Here is a 20,705-nt window from a genome sequence, read left to right on the forward strand (position 1 = left end):
GGACGACCAGGCAGGAAACAGAGGTGGGACAATGAGAACAGGAGAATTCTGGGAAGAGGGATGCTCAGTCTCCAGTCATGACCCAGCTGCAGAGAAAGCAAGATGTGACTGCCTCGCAAAAAAGGTACCAAGGCATGTGGCCCACATATACAAGAATTATGGGCTAGTATTAGTTATAAGAATTAGTTAAACCGGGCGGTGGTGGTGCACGCCTTTAATCCCAGCACTCGGGAGGCAGAGGCAGGCGGATCTCTGTGAGTTAGAGACCAAGAGCTACAAGAGCTAGTTCCAGGACAGGAACCAAAAAAGCTACGGAGAAACCATGTCTTGAAAAATAAAAAAATAAAAAATAAATAAAAAGAATTAGTTAATAAGTAGAGCCTGAAATTCTGGGCCAATAAGTTTATAATTGATGTAGACCTCTGTGTGATTCTTTGGGAATGAATAACTGCAGAACCAGGCAGGACAGAAACCTCAAACAACTGAAGCCCTTTAATATTGCAACTACAACAAAAACGGTGGTGATCTTTCTTGAAACATTTCAATTCTAACCAATGCGTTCTGGCAAAGTTTGGTGAAAACATTAAGGTCAGCAGATTTCCAAAGTAATATTTACCCATAAAGCAAGTATTATACAGTCAATTTTATTTTACTCTTTAAATAAGCCAAATTTTCCTTTTCAGACAAAATTCAAATCAATCAACGATATAGCAAATGATAAGTATTAGAGTATGTGGCTCATGTTTCTCTTTGTATATAACTACACACATCTATAGTCCTCATTTTATCATCCATAAAACATCAAAATCAAATGTTATCCAATTATAGTGAAACTTCTTCATGTGGGGGTCAGAAAAACTAAGGAGCAAGAATAAAATGTGGCTTACAGTTCCACACTGTTTTGGGTTCTTGTTTGGTTTTTTCAATCTAAAGAACTCACTGGGTGCAAAAGATAGGTTGACTTCAGAACAATAACATAGTTTTACTAGAAAATGTCAATAGGTTAAAGAACAGCATTACAAGTATTTTATTTATTCTAAAAAATCAGGAACAAGCATGAAGACAAATATGGAATCTGAATAGAAACTTACCAAAATTTTAAACTTGAGTGTACAACAGATTCATAGGAAAACAGCTAACTCATAATTATAGCTTTGTGCATCAAAGACAAATTTGCAAATATTATATCCTATAGATCTAACGTAGTTGTATTAAACACCATCTGATCAATAATGATTATTGTTTGTCCTATGCAACTTCAGCATTTCTTGCAGATTATGAAACTTTTCAGATCATCAAACACAAAACCAGAAGTAACAAACCAACTGACAAAAAGTTTTAGTTTAGCATAGGTTTTTAAATGCTGTTGTTTCAAATTAAACACCAAGACTTCTATAGAACGTAAAACTCATTGGCAATAATGTTTAGACAATTATGAAAAGAAAAGCCCCCTGGGATGGCATAAATCAAGTGATATAAAATATTTACATGAACCCCAAATTTGCCTATTCATAAAACAGTTATTTTTAGTAGTCTTTTAATGTATATTTCTGTATCATACTTGAAATTACCAAATTCCTTCATGAGAAGTAATTCTTTAATTCTAATTCTATGAGGGATATCTTCAGCACATTCAAGTATCCAAGTCCTAGTGAACTTTGGAATACCCGGTGTTCTGTATGCAACTTTTTTTTTTTTAAGAAACAGTGAGGAATCATGGAAATCTTTAGGATGATCTATTTTCAGATATGCTCTTTGCATTACTGCTACCAAAATGAAATATACTTTTAAAAGAATAAAAACTGTTCTTCATCATTCTAACCAATTTCCCCTTCCTTCCTAGGTCAACTCTGATTTGGGGAACTAGTATTAAATGGGCTGATGTGGCAGTAGACACAATGAAGTGTAGCATGACTGGCTCTGGAGCGCAGCAGTTAGGCTAGAGGTTTGCCTCAGAAGATCTGGATACCACGCAACTGCTTCAGCAATGCAATCTGTAAACGATGCCCACCAAACCTACAGCATGTGCAAATTTTCTGTAGGTTCTAGAGACACGATCCAAATAACCACGTTCTGCTTTCTGCCCTCTTGATTCAGTATTCATCATTTCCAATTTCACTTCACAAGACCTGTTATATTCAGCTCACCTAAAACATTTACAACAGCAACAGTTTTCAAGTGTCAGATAATTTGGCTATTATTTCCGGTATGAAAACTGTTAAATTATACAAACTGTCAAAGAAAGCATTCAGAACTATTCTCAAATCACCTATCTATCAGTGGGAGTAAGCTGACCTCACCCTGAACTGAAGAACAGAGTCCAGGTAGCCTAATGCAGTACTGGCTCTCCAGGTTTAGACTTACATTCATTTGTCACTTATTTTTCCCAAGGCCCAAACATCTAACAGTGGGTCTCTCAAGAGAGCTAACATTAGAAAAAGCTTCCTCCCAACTCCTACCACACCTTTAGCGTCACCACAGAATCCAACACCTAAGTGGCACCCATCCTTCCTGCTACCTCAGTACTGCATCAGAGATTCTGCATGAGACTGAAACCCTACGAACCAAAATCTGTCCAATTTCCCATTTGCACTCCAGTCTTAACCACACACCAACATTTGGGAATTAAGAAAGGGCAAGGGGCAGCCCTCGTTTTAGTGGCACAAATATACAAAGTAAACTCTGTTTTAAATTAGAAAAGAAATTAATGTCACAGAATGCTCCCCTATAAAAGGTATGTAGTAAAGTAATAATATCAATAAAATAGCTATTACTAAAGCAAAGCTTTCATCAATAAGCTTCAAGAACTTTGAAGGAGGAGAATGGCTTCACAAAATGGTAGTCCAGGTTCCCACAGTGTGGACACTGCTGGACATTGCTGTACTCAGAGAAGTACTGCATTCCGATCCGTACGTCGATCACAGGCTTGCCACAGTGCTTGCAGTTCAGACGGGCCTGGGGAAACAGACATCATGAACCACAGTGTCACTGGTTTCACAATACTTATCCAAAGCCATCTGATCAAAGTGCTAGAAACTGACTAAAATTCAGAGAAGCATCTCCATTATTAACAGAATCAGGGTATGCACATCTAAGATACACATTCTGGTGTTTATCATTCTTCTAAAGATGACAGTCTCCCAGGTTCTCTATTAATATGAGGTGCCTATCAACGAGAGACTACCTGATCATCTCCACCAGTTACCTAACAGCGACCACCAATCCCCTGGATTTTAAGCAAATGGCTGAAACTGGCTCCCTGCACCCAAACCTACAATGAAAAACTTTCCTGAAGCGTTCAGGTTTATTTCAAAAGCTCATATACACTTTCATTTGATTCCACATAACATTGCTTTCTTTTATATAAAAATAAAATTTCTCAAAAATATCCAATCAAAATTGGCAATCTAGGCAGGAGTGTTACGTATATCTTGAGACTGCTGGAACTCACTAGCATGCGACATCTTCACCTGGGCCTGGGCCTCTAACAGCACAATCCTGGAGCCCTTCATAATAGATCTGGGAGTGAAGTGGATAGGCAGAAATTACAGATTAAACAGTCTTAATTTAGATCCTTCCTAAAAATGTGCTAACAAATTTGTCCTGAAAGCATTCCTGTGAGGGAGATGATGAAAAGGGGCACACAGTGATAAATACCATGCCCAAGAAAACAGAAAGCAGAACAGCTGGGATTTAAACTAAATGTGTTCCAGAGTGCACATTTCAGCAATACACGGACTTCCATCTTTCTGCAACCTAAAATGAACTCCCTTTAACTACATCATCCCTCTCTGAGTCTTGAGTATAATGTTCTCTTTAACCAATTATTCTTATTTTTGCCTCAGACCTACCTGGAATCCTTTGTAGTGCCTCCTACTATATCCTCACAATGAATACTTTCAAATGATTAATAATAAAGAGTAGTCAAACAGGTTTTCCATTTCCATTTCAGTTGGGGGGACCAGAAAATATAGTCTGGACATATATCAGCTTATATTTAGCGAGTGAATATGCAGTATATACTAGAGGACTGGGGGGCGGGATGCCATTGCATATTTCTATTTGAAGATATGAAAATCCCACGGCCTTTCAACGTGTAGTAGAAAAGTTCAGAATAGGAATCACAGGATTTAGTCACAGCTATGACACAATTTATGTAGACCTGGGCAAAACAATCAAAAATTTGAGTCATCCATTTTAAGCAACAACTCATAAGGCTGAGTGAGCTCTGCAAGGTCCCATGCAACACCAAGGTGCCATGAGTTTTGTTCACGTCCCTCCTGCTACATCACATATGTGTAGAGAACGGTGCCACTTCCTTTAGTTTCTCTCATCTTAGGGGTGGATACTAAGGCACAGCAGTAACCATAAAACATGACAGTGATTAACTAGAAGATTGTGGTAACTCATTTTCAAAGATAACCTTGAGTCTGGAAATGCAGTCAGTATACCACAAGAGCAGAAAACTAGTCAGCCTTATCCAAAACAAACAGCTGAACTACTATCTCTGCCAGCCTTTGAACTCAACAGAAACTGGTATCTACTGAAAAAAGTGACAACAGGAGGAGAAAATGTTCCTGCTACCCAGGAACACCTAGCAGGGAATTAGGTAATAAGTTCTTCCTCAAGCATGAGGATAATAAATTCAGGTATTCCTGGGGATTTTTGTCTTCTTAGTTTCTTATCTAATAGGGTTTGTATCAACCCCTTCCTCCTTTCCTTCTGGCAGTTATTCCTCAGGTGCTCCTAGAGTCAGAGAAGAATGCTGCTCTTCTAGCACTTTAAGAATTAGGAATTTTTCTGGCAATCTCACACAACTCAAGAGTGAGAGGTTTAGGTTTTGCCAGCTCCCACAGAAAGTAAGCAAGAGGAAAATTTGGTCTGTTGTAGAAAGTAAAACTTTCCTTTTCAGTGTAAATTATAACCTTTTGATACAAATGTAATACAAATTACTCACACAAAATGAGAAAATTACAAGCAAACAAAAAGAAAACTAAAGAAATCATGCACAGAAATCTAATCCCCAGGCCACCTGACCAGCTGCAGAGCTCAGCAGAGACTTTTAATGCTTAGTTAGAAATGGAAGCAAGATCCACAGCTAGATCTGGGCTGATCTCCTAGAGTTCGCTCAAAGAGATGGAGAACCAATAATACAAGCTAAGGGGTCAGGACCATGATGGTGATAGTCACAGAAACACTGACCTGAGCTAGAGAGAGCTCCCTGACTCCAGACAGTGAGGCAACTTGCATAGGACCAAACTAAGCCCTCTGAATATGGGTGACAGTTGTGTGGCTTGGACAGTCTGTAGGGCCACTGGCAGCGGGACCAAAATTTATCCCTAGTGCTTGAACTGGCTTTTTGGAGTCCATTCTCTTTGGAGGGATACCACACTCAGTCTAGATATAGGGCTGAGGGCCTTGGCCCTCCTCAAAGTGATAGGACAGACTTTGTTGAGTCCCCATGGGAAGTCTTACACTCTCTGAGGAGAGCACGGCTGGAAGGTGTGGGGACAGGAGGGGAGGGAAGTGGGATTAATATGAAAAGTGAGAAAAGATTGTTTTAAAAAACAAAGAAGAATTAAAAAAATAGAAGCAAGGTAAGTTTTGTAACACTTTTTTCTGACATAACAGATGGAAAATACTCCAAGTCTATTACTGTACATATCTCTCTCTGACTACATAATACTCTTCTACAAGATAACAACTAAGGCACTTGAATTATTCTTCACCCTTAGAAGCACCGTCTCCAAGCCCTCACAACTCCCTCAAGGTAACCACCAGGCAGCCTTTAACTCTCTAAGGTACCTTGGTGGCAGAAGTCCAGTGTCACCTACTGCACCCTCACTTCAGTGGATACCAACCTGACAGCAGGGAGAGGCGGCCAGGATGTCGTAGGTGTACATGGTGCCCAGCTGGTGCCAGCTGCCATCCCACCGGGACTTGCACTTGATGCAGATGATCTTGTGAACCCCTTCCAGACAGTCCACACACACTGCATACAGATGCATGAGTCTCCCTGCACACAGAAAGCACAAGGCTGAGGGTGGCTATGGTGGAAAGCATCTTCATCTCCAGTGGCAATACAAATGCCCTCGTAAACAACAAAAAGCAAACATTTTATCAGTTGAATAAATATGAAAAGCAAGGCAGATTCCATCATATATCCTTAAGCAGTCCTGTTAGGATAACAGAGAATTATTGCTATCAAGATCACAAATTCAAACTTATTGAAAATAGACACTTGCTTTAATTTACTTTTCTAAAATGTGCTTACATTGTCTGCTCATCCAAATCCAAACAATAAATTCACATGCTTATAACCAGCCTGGAATCACCAGGCTTCTCCAGAGTCTAAGTGCAGCATACAATGAACCAACAGGAACCAACACCACTGGCCTGATGAGTTGCAAGCCACAAAATATTCATCAAAAAACATCTGACTCTGTATTGTCAGCCCAGAATTTTACCATAGCCACAATTACTATGTTAACTGTCCTCATTTCCAAAACGGCCAGGCTAGCACCGCAGCTAATTTAGGAACTAGAATTACATGTTACTTGTGATACATTACAAGTCCAAAGTATTGTGTACTGGATTCTTAAAGTCACAACTTCATTCCTTCACTGTTCATCAAGGACCTGAAGTCCAAAATATTATTTACTGGGTTTTTTAAAGTCACAGCTTCATTCCTTCACTAGGACATAATGTTTATAAAGGGAACAGGCCAGCCAATTATATGAAAAAGGTAAAGGCTCAAATAATTAGCATGTCCAGGATCTTCCTTGGTCAATATGTAACAGCAACACTGCTGAGAACAGAGAGCACTCTAGAACACGGCTGAGATCAGGGAGCACTCTAGAACACAGCTGAGATCAGGGAGCACTCTAGAACACTGCTGATAACAGGGAGCACTCTAGAACCCGGCTGAGATCAGGGAGCACTCTAGAACACGGCTGGGAACAGAGAACTCTAGAACACGGCTGAGATCAGGGAGCACTCTAGAACATGGCTGAGATCCGGGAGCACTCTAGAACACAGCTGAGATCAGGGAGCACTCTAGAACATGGCTGAGATCCGGGAGCACTCTAGAACATGGCTGAGAACATGGAGCACCCTAGAACACGGCTGAGAACAGAGAAAACTCTAGAACACGGCTGAGAACAGGGAACAGCACCCCAGAACGCTGCACAGTGGATGTGCTGTTCACTACCAAAAGTCAGACTAAGGGTTTTTACCAGTTACTTGCAAAGACCAGCTCTCTTTGTTTTTAACCGCAAGGGCACCTAGTGGTCCATAGAGGGAAGCTTTCCATTGCATTTGCTTCCGTGGACCTTTTTTTTCTTGAGAGCAGGACCCATACCTTATCGATCCTTGTCAACCTGAGTGTCCAGCATAATGTCAGCAATGTGAAAAGCTCTGTGTGCTGAATGAATAATAGATGGGGCATGACACTATAAAGTGGGGGATGCCTAGGCCAAAACCAGGAAGAGCGAGCTTCTTACAATGCCACCCACCCCTGTTCTTAAACAGTGAAAACAAGGTTTCGCATGCCAAACCCACTGAGCACCTGGGATCATATCCAAAAGTCAATTCAATTATCTGTGAGCCACTAGAACACTTTGTTTCCAGTCTCCTCCTTGGTCCTACCTGAGACGCATCTATGCTGCTAATAGAAGTGAACACCAGACACGGAAGATGTTAGTAACAATGGCTGTGATGATGAAGACAAGAACATTCCCTGTGCACTTACCAAGGGTCTGCTCTGGGCTGTGAGTCCTCTATCAATGACTTCATTCAACTCTCACTGCAATGCTATACAAAGGACTCATGATTGTTATTCCCATTTCAAACAGGAGAGACAGAAGATTAAAGAGCCTGGGTAGCTTGTGAAAGCTTACAATGAAAATAAGGAGGCCGGGCAGTGGCGGCGCACGCCTTTAATCCCAGCACTCGGGAGACAGAGGCAGGCGGATCTCCGGGAGTTCGAGGCCAGCCTGGTCTATAAGAGCTAGTTCTGGGACAGGCACCAAAGCTACAGAGAAAGCCTGTCTCGAAAATAAGGAGCCAACTCTTGGGAAACCTGAGTCAAAACCTAGTTTCTGGATTTATTTTACATTATCATTCCACCAAGTCCTATCCAGAGAATTTCTGAGCCATAGGAAAGATTATGTAAGCAGAGTCCTTTTGGGACAATGACATATAATACAAAAACTAGACCATCTTACGTATGAAGACCAAACAAAACCATTTCCTGAATCACAGAGAAGGGGCTGGAAGCAGAGCTGGGGAGGATCAGAAGGAGTAAGGGGCAAAGCAAGGGAATAACAAAACACAGTAAACATCTCAGCAACATATAATTAACTGAACGGAGGAATTCCATGCCCAAGAATGTGGTCATTCTGTTGGAACTGAAAACGCTTTAAAAGCGTGGTTGGGATAAGAACTTGCTATAAATAAGATCACCCAGACTTCTGAGGTGCAGCAATAGAATCACTGACCCATGGCTAATATATTTTTTTTGTGGTACTGGACTTTAGTATTCATTAAACTCCGACTACAGATTTGAAAACCAGAAGTTTGTCAGTACCCTGTAGAGTGCATTGACCACCACCTTATATTATCTCTGTGTATGCTTACATACCAGTGTGCATACTGACAGGCAGGCCTATCTAATTTTTGCCTTTCTCCGTCCCCTCCCTGATCAACGCCCTCAGAATTTAGTCTTGAGCTTTATCACAGTCATTTCCTCTTTTCTTGTCACTGAAGACTTTTATTGCCAAGATTTAGCCACCAATGTTAAAAATAAGCTCCCACGTGTTCACCCCAAATGCTTGTTTCTAACAGTGCTTGCTAGATATCTCCACAGAAAATGAACTAAACATATTCAAATGCTCTCCCCTTCTTTCCCATTAAAATGGGACTTTTCCCAACCTTACCTACACTTGCCTGTGAAAGCATCATTTATCTGGTCTGGAATCAAGGTGAACTAAAGAAGACCCTTTTGTATAGTCAAGATACTCCAAATGGGCAATTTCTTTAAAAAGCCTCCTGCAGCTATCTCTTCTTTCTAATTCTCACTATCTCAGACAGTAGCTTCTCATCTTCATGCATATAGATATGACAACGTTTCAACCCCGACTCTAGGTCCCAAACCTTCCAAGCAACGTTTTGGGGGTATATTATTATAGGTTTGTTTTTTAAATGCTGAAAAAGCTCTCAATTCATAATCACATGGCAAAGGGTTTCTACAATGGCTTGAAAGGAACGCCCTGCCTCACCCCAGCCTGCTCTCCACATCTCCTACTCATTTTCCACTCTGCAACATTTCCAACCAAACAGTTCTCTTCATCTCCTCATCATAACCTCACTGGTTTTCTTTTAGCCACCATCCCTCATACTGCCTTCATACTGCCTCCTGAAGATCCAAACCCAAGTGGCCCTCTCTTCCTTGGAAATCTCAGAATACTCAATGTACAGGATTACATAATGTGTACATACTATTTACTAATTCCATGTGTGATGCTATTAGTCAGCCTCGGGTTTAGGACGGTCAGTTACATTTTATAAAATCATTTTATATAGCAAGATCATACACTGATGACTTCATCTAGCACATCTGCTAAGTTTGACTGACAAACATATACTTGGTGGACACAAAAATAAATATGTCCATCATAAGTACCCTAATTCATTTTTATAAAGTATGGTCCGAGTTTTAAGGTATAAAAATAAAATAAAGGTGTTTCTACCCACTTCTCTCTAAAATTACTAGCAGTTGTGCTCAATAAAAACAAAAACACAAATTCCACTTCTATAAAACAGGAAGAAATCTAACTCCCATATAACTGTGTTTCTGTCACTGACCATTCTCTTTCCCACCCTGGGAATGGTGTCCCCTACCCTTTCTAGTCTTAGCCGAACACTATTCAATTCTATACTTTTGAAATCAGTTGTTTTTGAGTTTATAGCTGAATGAGATCATATGGATCATATGGTTTTGTCTTTCTGTGCTTGGCTTATTTCATTTAATTATGTTCTCCAGCTTTATCCATTTGAGTAAGTTCAAGGTGAATCCTCACCCACTATCAATAGGATGTAGTACAATCATGACAGAAAACAGCAGAGTTCTCTCAAAAAATTAAAATTTGAGCCAGGCATGGTAGCTTACATCTTTAATTCCAGCATTCTCGAGGCAGAGCTAGGTTAATATCTCTGAGGTCGAGATGAGCCTCATCTATATAGCCAGTTCCAGCCAGTAAAAGCTACAAAGATCATCTTTCAAAAATAAATACACAAATAAAAAATATGAATTATCTAACAATAACAATAGAATATGTAAAAAAAGAAACTTTTAATTAGAATACCGTATGATCCAGAAATCACACCATGGGTATGCAGCCAAAGGAAATGAAATCAGTATGTCAGAAGTGCTTGTACTCCCACAGTCACTGCAGCAATACTCTTAACAGCGATGGACTCAAACCAAGAGTCCACCAAATGAGCAGAGAAAATACTTTTGTATATATACATATACACACATATTTAGCCATAAAAGAAATTTAATCATTGTCAGGAATATTGTTTTCAGGTGTGTGATTTTTGTTTATGCTGCATTTGTTTAATTCTGTGAAGCTGTGTTACTGTGCCTGTCTAAATCACTTGATCATCCTAATAAAGAGATGAACGGTCACTAGCGAGCCAGGAGCAAGGCTAGGCAGGGCTAGCAAGCACAGAGTATAAATAGGAGAACTGAAAAAGAGCAACGAGAGAACCAGAAAAGGAGGACACCAGGAGCCAACCACCTAGCTACACAGCAAGTCATGGAGAAAGAAGCAAAGATATATCAAATGAAGAAAGATAAAAGCCCAGAAGGCAAAACGTAGTCAGGATAATTGTTAAGAAAAGCTGGCAAATAAATAAATGAATAAGAAGAATAAGCAGCAGCAGCAGCAGCCGCCGCCAAGCTAAGGCCAGGAATTCAAAACTAAGAATAAGACTCCATGTGATTTGAGTTGGGTGGTAAACCCCACCAAAAGAATAAAAGGTCGCACAACAAATCAAACTGCCATAAAATGGATAAACCTGAACATTATATTAAGTAATAAAAATATGCCAAGGTCAGACTAATATCATATGATTCACATAGTTGTGGCATGTAAAGGTACTGATAGGAGTACAGAAGTAAGAACAATGGCTACCTAAGGCTAGGAAAGGGAGGGAGGATGAGATGAGTGGGAAGAAGCTGGTTAAAGGACACACAACTACTTACAGTTAGAAGTAAAAGTTCTAATGTCTCACTGTACTGTAGCAACTATAGTCAACAGAATGATGTAGTGTTCTTCAAAATAACTAGGGTTTTGAATGTCTTGCCAGAGATTATAAATATGAGGTGAATGGTATCTTCATTACCCTAATTTATCATTACACAATATAAACAGGCATCAAAACATTACACTATAAACAATAAATATGTACAACTGTCTTAATTAAAAACACAACTTTAAAAAAAATCCCAAACTAGCCTAGTGAAATATGAAAGCAGACAAAGAACCCATTCCAGCTGGGGCAACAAAGCCAACCAGCCTGTTACCTGTTGGATATGTAGAAGCCAACCAACCAACCCTGCCATGGAACTATAGGAGGGCTTTAAATCCCAACAGGCCACAAGGCTTTGTGGTATCTATCCCACCTCATAACAAAGGCTAAAAGACTCCAGAGAATCATGCAAAACACACAAACAAGACTAATCCTAACTACTCCTAGCTCCTTTTTCTTCCTCTGGAAGATAATAAAAGAAAGTGTGCCTGAGAACCAAGAATGTGGTACTATTGAAAAGTCCCTGAAACTAGGCTTGCTGGTGCACACCTGTAACCCAGTATTTGGGAGGCAGAGGCAGGCAGATCTCTGCAAGGTAAGTCTGATCTACATAATGAGTGTCTCAAGAAATAAAACAAAAACAAATAAGCCTCTGGAAATTAAAAATAGTAGAAGACAAATCCAAGAAAATGCTCTGTTTCCAGAAAGTATAACAGAATATTAGAGACAAGTAAAGATAAACCCAAGGATTTCCTTTCCCATCAAAGGGGAGTCGGGAATGTCAATCTAGGAGGTATGGTGTCACATCAACAGGAGTTCCAGTACTGTAAGTGTAAAAAGAAGAATAAATATATAAGTGTAAAAAGAAATAAACCAAAAGTAAGGAATCTCCAGAGTGAGGATCTAAGTATATGTATTCAACAATCCAAGACAGTCTACAGTAAATGAAGGGGACAAGGGCTGAGGAGCACATCGTGGTGGGATTTCACAACACTAGGGTCCTGAGTGCTCCAGGCAGAATGGAGATAATGGGGATGAAAGCCTTAAGAGATGTTTACAGAAGAGAAAAACTTCAAAAACTATGTTAAGTGTGTAGAAGTGGTTTACAAAGCTGCTAAAGGAGAGCAACCTTCCAAAGTTAAAATACAAAAAATAAAACCATCACTCTCAGGCACTTGACCCTTCAGATTCTACACCAACAGTTAGCTCTTAATGCATCAGTTCTCAGGGAACTGTGATTCTGCAGCCATCCTGGGCTACACAGCAAGATCTTTGCCTCCCAAAACAAAATAAAAAATCTAAGGCAATGAAAACATGAAGAAAAGAGCTCTCATTTAAAACAGTGTCCTTGACAAGACTGTTTCTATAATGGGAATATATATCTTGGTTCAACAGCACTAACAGCAGAAACACTAGGGATTTATCCCCAGAGGGAGATATGTAGTCATCCGCCTTAAACACCAGTACAGGCAGAAGACAGTATCTAAAACTGGAGAATGAAAATAACTATTTAAAACCCTGATGTCAAAAACCTTGAAGAATCAGCATTTCTAAGTGTTTGGCTCTGGGGGCGGAGACAGCAGGGTTTAGTGGGAAGAAGACAGGAGTCGTTTTTATCTGATTCTCTAGCATTTTGTTAAACTCATATATCATGCATTTCTTCCTTTTGGACAACAACAATTTTAATTTCACACCTACACTGACCAACTCTTTGCCTTTCAATTTATAACTAAAATGTGCCCAAGTCTTTGTCAAACAAATAAGCTAACCATTACACTCCCTCAACCAAGGTCATTCCTGGGCTTTCAATCATCCCCCATTTTCCTTTTGATGCTATCAATAGTCTTATCTTTCACAATTTTAAAATTAATTCAACAAGTCATACGGGCCCTTCTTGTTTCCCGCTTTCCCAGTTTACAGGGATCACAGCCTGCTACGCACATTAAAGGATTCAAACTATTTCACAGCAAAGAGAATAATGTAATTCCTTCTCTAAGTTTTTACTGTTGTGAAAAGCTAAATATCAGTGGTCCTTTCTTCAAATTAGCACAGAATAAAGACATAAAATTACCCACCAGACCACCTGTACCCAGTACAGTGACATCAGAATACAAAAACCACCAGCCCACTGGGTGAAGCTCAAATACTCATGTTACCTAGCCCTTGGCTAGAACAAAAACATGTCAGTTGTAATAAAATTTTTAAAAATGCAATTCCATCTTGTTTGCTTTTTGGGTGTTAACAAACAGAAAGCAGGCAAGGTGAATCAACACCTATACCTTGAAGGTGACAAGGAACATCATATTCAATCTCATCATGTCTTGAGGGGCTTAAGAACAGAGTTCCATCCACTAGTGGGAACTGTTCAAACACAGGAAGTGCCCGGTGGCACAAAGCGCAGTTTACAACATTTCTGTGGCTGGCACTGAGGGCTGCAAGAATGAACTTCCGTAGATCCTCGCCTTGGCCCACTTGGGCGTCGTCTTCCATCCGAACATGGAAAGTGTTCAGCTTATGCCTGGGGATGTGAGCGAGAAGTTCAGAGAGGTCCAATCGCCGCAGGAACTGTACAGGGGTGTCAAAGTGTCCTCCCCTGTGTACAGACAGCCCAGCTGAACTGTAATCAAAGTGGGCATTTCTGAACACATGGCCCCCAGGCATGGCCTTTTTGTGAGGCTCAAGATGAATGGCATTCTTTAAGAATTCCCCAAGGTATCTGGAGGAGCGGGGACCACTAAAGTGGGCTGGGGAGAGGATAGAGTAACCAGAGGGTGGGGACTGGCCAGGGGAGCCACAGGGGGAGCGGGCCCCATAGGCTGCAGCATTAACTGTCTTTTCCTGGGAGTTCTGCCTGTCCATGGAATGCCGCCGGGGAAGGTCATGGTTCAGGCCTTTCTGGGACTTGTTCAAGGGCCTGCATTTTTTCGCCTCTTCCCCAGCCTCCCCTGGAGGCCTTGCTGAGTTCTTCTCTGACCCAGACTTCTTCTTTTTTTCATCTTGCATCCGCTTTACCTGGTACCAGTCTGTGTCCTTTTTTAAGTGGCCCTGCCCACAGCGGCAGGAGCAGAAGCGGAAAGCCAGGTCGTAGCCCTTCTTGGTCCACATGTTCTGGCGGCACTGCTTCTCGTTCCAGCTGCGGGCCCTGCCAATGCAGTTGAACTGCACCAGGATGCTGCTCTCCCACTCATAGAAGCACTGCAGGTGCATCCAGGTGCTGCACGGGCAGTGCTCGTTGTTGCACACCACCTTCTGGTAGTCATCCTTTTCCAGGTCCACTGGCCTCCCAAAGCTGCAGATCAGGGGCGTGGCACAAGGAGCTTCTAAAAGAAGAATAAAAGAGAGTCAGTACATAGGATATGAGGACTCCAATCTATCACCATTGGCCAATACATGTCAGTTATAACCACTGGAACAAATACCAGGCAGATTTAGAAACATTCATTATTTTCTTCTAATATGATGCTGTCCCAAAGGAATTTATTTTCTATTATTAAATATCTGCTGAAAAACATACTGGTAAGTTTCAAGAAACCCAAATCCTTCATAGATCAACTGTGTTCCAGGCCTTCTGACAGTGCAGTATAAAGGTTTCTCAAGATGTGGGTATAATAATAGGCAGTGCCAGAGTTCCTTTAAAAATGAGTCACTGAAGTGCAGCTAGGAATTAATATGAAGCTACTAAACCAACCAGTTCTGGTGGTGTCTGTGAATGTTTTATCAGGGGTTTTAGATTGTCCTGAACAGCAAATAGCATTGAGAAAATAGACCAGTCTCATCTCAACTTTTCTTCTAGAGTCATCAGATACTAATGGCCAGGATGTCTGACCAAACTAACTATTGGCCTACACAGAACTCCACTGTCCAGATGTGAAAAAAACAACCATATTTTCTTTCTCTCCCCTTCTTCCCCCCCCCCCCCCTCTTTGATACTTGAGACAGCGTTTCTCTGTAGCTTTGGAACCTGTCCTGAAACTAGCTCTTGTAAATCAGGCTGGCCTGGAACTCAGAGATCCACCTGCCTCTACTTCCCGAGTCCTAGGATTAAGGCATGCACCACCACTACCTGGCTGAAAACAACCATTCTCTTAAAGTATTCAGACAGAAAGCAACAAAGAAGTACTTCTGCAGTCTTACACATGTTACCCATGCAGAGTTCAAAACTAGCAGCTTCCCAGAAGTGAAGAAAACATAGTAACAAAGCAGGTCCATTCTTAAGAGGTATTTGTTTGCATGGAGACTGACAGATACCAGAATCTTACAGCTTCTCAACGACCACCTAGTACCTGGACTTAGAATATGCCTTTTAAAACCATCAAGACCACCTGTGATAGAGGCTAACAAGATCAGTGGTCACCAGAGAGGGTCAGTGCAGCTACTCTGTTATGATATACTGCGACAGAAACTGCATATCATTGTACCCTTATCAAAATCCACAGCACATAAACACCAGCAGTGAACCCTAAAAGTTAGCTTTAGAATTCAGTGCTGCTATGTATCAACAGAGGCTCAGGACCCAGTTTGTGTGCAGAACCTGCTGACAGTGGGGTGAGAGGCTCCATGTAGGGGTGATAATAGAGAGTACAAACCCATTAACTGTATTTTCAATTTTGTTTCAATCTGCCCTAAAAAATAATATTTACTTTTTAAAGTGGGGGAAGAGGCAAACGGGTAAGTACCAATTCCAAGGAATACTAGCCCCAAGAAAGTGGGATGGTATTTTACTTTTAAAAATGTGTATAATGTGTGTGTATTTAAATTTATATAGCAAGGCTATAATTTTTAGTGAGCGCTAATGCTTAGAAAGTTGACAGTACCTAGCATATAAAGCTTACTACTGTTGTTACTACCATGAATGGAAATCTTACTATACAGTTATGGCATTTTTATTCGTCAAAGAAGCTTTGTAAGGTGTTACCTGAAGCTCTAAGAAAGAGGTAGTAAAATTAGCAAAACGTGTATCCAAAGTGGGAAATTAAGAATCTAGCAGGGCAAGAACTGAGTAGACACAGTTCTGGCCATGCCAAGGAAGAAGACATGATGCCACAGGCCCACACTAGCAGCTGCCAGTTATGTGTGCAGAGGCTAAGAGTGATTACCTGCCCAGAAAAGACTAGCACACCAAACAACAAAGCAACAGGCTAGCCCCAACTGGCCTCTTTGCACTTCTACAGTTTTTAACATAATTTATTAATTCCCCTTAAGTTCCAGTCCATATTTCCATGCTGTTCCTCTTAAGACTCCTGCCGGGATTTGTACTCAGCATTTCTCTCTTCACTTCCCTAAGTAAAACCAAAAGCAAAATTTACTATTCCTTAACAAGGGCACTACTGGCATCTGGATACTTCTTTATAGAGTACATTATGTGTCCTAAGCATTTGACCTGTATAACCCCACCCACCTCAACTTCCTATGATCTGGAGGTGGTCTACCGGGGCTGGATTCCAGGCCTTGCCCCATGCTAGGAACATGTTCTACCAGTGTGCTGCACCCCCAGGTCTACCCAACTAGAAATCATTGGGCTTGATCCTAACAGTTCCAAGTGCTACACGGAGGTATTTAAAACACATCTGCTGTAAATGTGATGCTAAGAAAGCATTATGAGACTTAAAAGTTGTTTTAGATTACATACCTTCAGTGGTGGTACTGTGAAAGTTGGGACAGACAGAAAGAAGGGTGTTGATCGAATGTAAGAGCCTGAACTTAGGGAGCAATGTCACATATCTGTCAGTGCAGGAGACACAGAAGAGCAGTGATCTGACTGACTTCCCTATTCGGGACCTGATGAGCAAGAAGTACCTGTGTGATGGGTATGACCAGAGCTCAACTGAGTTCAAAAATAGAGTACAGATGGAATCACACATTCAGAGATGCAGGTAAAATTCCTGGGACCCAAGAAACATGGAAAGAGAATATGAAACATAAACATAAAAAATGGATTGGGAAGAGAATTGTGACTAGCAAGTCTGTTACAGAGAACAGTAAAGCAGAAAGAGAATTTACTCTAAGACAAGTCAAGAGAAAATTATGCCAAATCAGTCATGGGAAATACTTAAGAATGGAGATTAGTGTTATATCCTTGAACAAGACCAGTGTTTCAGAGCATCTGCACTACTGACAATTTGGGAACTAGATAATTCCTGTGGTAGGAGCTACCCTGTGCTATAAGGTATTTAGCTACATTCTTGCCTCTCACCTCATTGTTACCAGTAACATTCCTTCCCTCAGTTTTAAGGCTGAGAATGTCTTCAAACATTTACAGATACTCCCTGGAGGGAAAAAACGGCTGGTTGAGAAAAGGTAAGGTAAAGTTAGAAGCTCACAGAAGGAGTAGGGAACCAAGCACTGCCATCCCTGAGATAACTACCCTTGTAGTGTCTAGTGTAAGAGAAAAATGGTGGGCAAGACAAAAGTGAAGCGACTACATGCACATAACTCTCCAAGAAATTTGTATGTAGACACAGGGGGAAGAAAAGAGAATGAGAATGGAACAGAGGACAGTGAAGGCTGAGGACAGAGCATTTCCAGGAACTCAGGGCTCTGCAGCTTGAAAACATAGCACAGGGAACAATGAGAATTCGTACCTCCTCAGAAACCTTTGCAAGTTCACCACTGCCCATTGAGTAACCAATACACCATCCCACAAAATCCAGCACACAGGTGGATAGACCCTTAAAGCCTGTGCAAATACTAGCTATGACTCCTGCATTCCAATTACCTCCTTCAGAGTGGGATGGCAGGGCCTCAGAAAAATAGCCCTAAATGACTACCGTGGTTTCTCCAGCTGCCTCCGAGGACTCTAACTCTTAATCTTCATTTGTCTAAATCTCATTTTGTACAAGAGAGAAAGTCATAGTGTTAATTCTGCCACCAGAATGCCTGCATCGCTAAATGCCAGTAGCATTTCTAACAGTGGTTCTCAACCTTCCTAATACTATGACCCTTTAATACTGTTCCTCAAGCTGTGGTGACCCCCCAACCATAAAATCATTTTCATTGCTACTTCATAACTGCAATTTTGCTACTCATTTATAATCAGGGACTGAATAAAGTTTCATTAAAGGAAAAGGGCATGTACGCTCACACATGACAAAAGCAGAAGAGCTGTCATGGAAAAAGAGCCAAATATACTAGAGCACACTGAAAAAATTACAAGAATGGTTCCTATTGAGTAATCTAAGTCACCTGGACTGTGTCCTTAAAAATGTTAGTCAACTAAACAAAATTCAGTTGATTTAAACTTTAATTCTTCATATCTCTGAAACAGAATAGTACTAACCTAGATATATGTACTCAGAATTAATTAAGGGTGGCTATTGATTTCTTCATTCACAATATTCAGAATGCTCCCTTAAAAATAGACTAAGATGGACTAATAAGGGGCAACTGTATTTATATCATTTTCAAAAACAGCAGATAGATATACTTAAATCTAAGCATCAAGCACCTCCTACATAACAGATCTTTGAAGTCGGAAGAGTCAGAAACTTGTACTAAGAGCTCAACACAAAGAGACTGAAGTCCATAGCTCTGCCTACACATCCCTGTCTCTCTGACACCATCACTCATCACAGTTAGTCTCACCTGCTTTCTACCTTCAAGTTTCTACACTGAAAGTCCCTGCTATAGTGTGGACATAGCTGGGTGCTTGGTTCCCATTACAGAAACATGAGAGAATATGGTATCAATAAGAGGTGGGGCCTAATGGGAACTGTGTCCTAGGAAGAAACTCTGGTCTCTGGCGCAAGAGTATGGTCACTGGGTTGCTCTCTTTCTTGATGTTGTCTTAAGTTAGGAATAATTCTGAAATGTTAACTATAGTAACCTAAGTGAGTGATGACCTGTTCCTGTACTATTTGTACCACTATCATATACTATAACATGATATAGCCATAAGGACCCTGCACAGAACTAGGCCCATGCAGATACCGTGCCTGGAACCCCCAAATATGTAAGTTAAATAAACAAAATCTTCCTAAGTAGCCTGCCTTAGGTATTTCACTAGGGCAATGAGAAGCTGACTAATATAGTCACCACTCCACCTTGTCAGTCCTGCATGTCTGCACACCACTGAAATGTGGCCTTGTAGCTAGGCCACAAAAACAAAGACAAGAGCCTGCTTGACATCGAGTAATACATTCAGCAGACACCTCACTCTATGACATACCTCCAAATTCAGAGTGAAGACAGAAGGAAGGCAGGAGATTAAGCAATAAGATGACTAGAAATAGTAAAAGGAAGAACACATCAGGAACAGCCCAGAGACTTCCGTTTGTGCCCTCACCTCTTATGTGGTCTCCTCTTCCCCTGTTCCCCCCAGACAGGCAACAGAAAAAAGTATTAAAGATAAAGTACATGTGGTAATTCTGCTGAGCCTACAGCAAGCCATTTTTCATCTGTGAATATAAAAATATCTGCCTATTCAACTCAGATGTATGTAGACTTTATAAACTGTGAAGTTCCATTATACTGTGTATTGTTTTCTATTATTTCTACCATAACTTTATACATGTGTGGCTAGTTCCCCAACTAAATGCAAACTGTCACACTGTATTTCCTACTTTTTCTTTTTTGGATTTACTATAGAGTAAATTCTTAGAAATTAAGTAAGTGGGTGATGCCACACTATTACCTAACAAAAACATCTAGGAAAAAGATTCTGTGACTCTAAGAAAATAGCACTAATAGCATCCTAAATCATATCTACAATAAATTAGTTACATTATAAAATCCCTAACTCTTTTGTTGTCTTGAGATAGGGGCTCACTATGTAGCCCTAGTTATCTAGGAACCTGATACATAGACCAAGGCAGTCCTCAAACTTAAGAGACAAGCCTGCGTGTATAGGTGCTGACATTAAAGACGTGTGCCACTTAAAACCCCTAATTCTTTTTTTTTATTTTAAAACATTCTTTTCTCATTTTACATACCAACTCCAATTACCACTCCCTCCTCTCCTCCTGCTCCCCCCACTTTCCTCTACCCCACCACCCATTCACTCCTCAGAGTGGATAAGGCTTCCCATGGGGAGTCAACAAAGTCTGTCACAAAACTTTGAGGCAGAACTAAGGCCCTCTCCACTGTATCTAAGCTGAACAAGGTATCCCTCCAAAGAGAATAGGCATCGAAAAGCCAGTTCAAACACTAGGGTAAGTCCTGGTCCCAGTGCTACTAGTGTGCCCAAGCCACACAACTGTCACCACATTCAGAGGGCCTAGTTTGGTCCTATGCAGGTTGCCCTGCTGTCAGTCCAAAGTCAGTGAGCTCCAGCTAGCTCAGGTCAGGTGTTTTGTGGGTTTTCCCATCATGATCTTGACCTCTTTGCTCATATTATTGCTCCTCCCTCTCTTCGACTGGACTCTGGGAGCTCAGCCCAGAGTTTAGTTATGAAT

General features: G+C 40.9%; 1 protein-coding gene across 1 annotated transcript in view; it reads right to left on the minus strand.

Annotated features, from left to right (window-relative positions):
* Window positions 1–1,009: 1,009 nt before the first annotated feature.
* Heca (hdc homolog, cell cycle regulator) overlaps window positions 1,010–20,705 on the minus strand; it is a 46,087-nt gene continuing 26,391 nt past the window's right edge. Inside the window, exons 2-4 of the mRNA XM_041653600.1 lie at window positions 13,596–14,636; window positions 5,862–6,016; window positions 1,010–2,955 (exon numbers count right to left, since the gene is read on the minus strand). Coding sequence (XP_041509534.1) covers window positions 2,791–2,955; window positions 5,862–6,016; window positions 13,596–14,636 — 1,361 coding nt within the window. The 3' untranslated portion in view covers window positions 1,010–2,790. The remainder of the gene's footprint in view (window positions 2,956–5,861; window positions 6,017–13,595; window positions 14,637–20,705) is intronic.

This window comes from Microtus oregoni, unplaced genomic scaffold, assembly GCF_018167655.1.
Source record: "Microtus oregoni isolate MIOR12 unplaced genomic scaffold, Mior012 000006F_ref0000085, whole genome shotgun sequence".
Taxonomy (NCBI): domain Eukaryota; kingdom Metazoa; phylum Chordata; class Mammalia; order Rodentia; family Cricetidae; genus Microtus; species Microtus oregoni.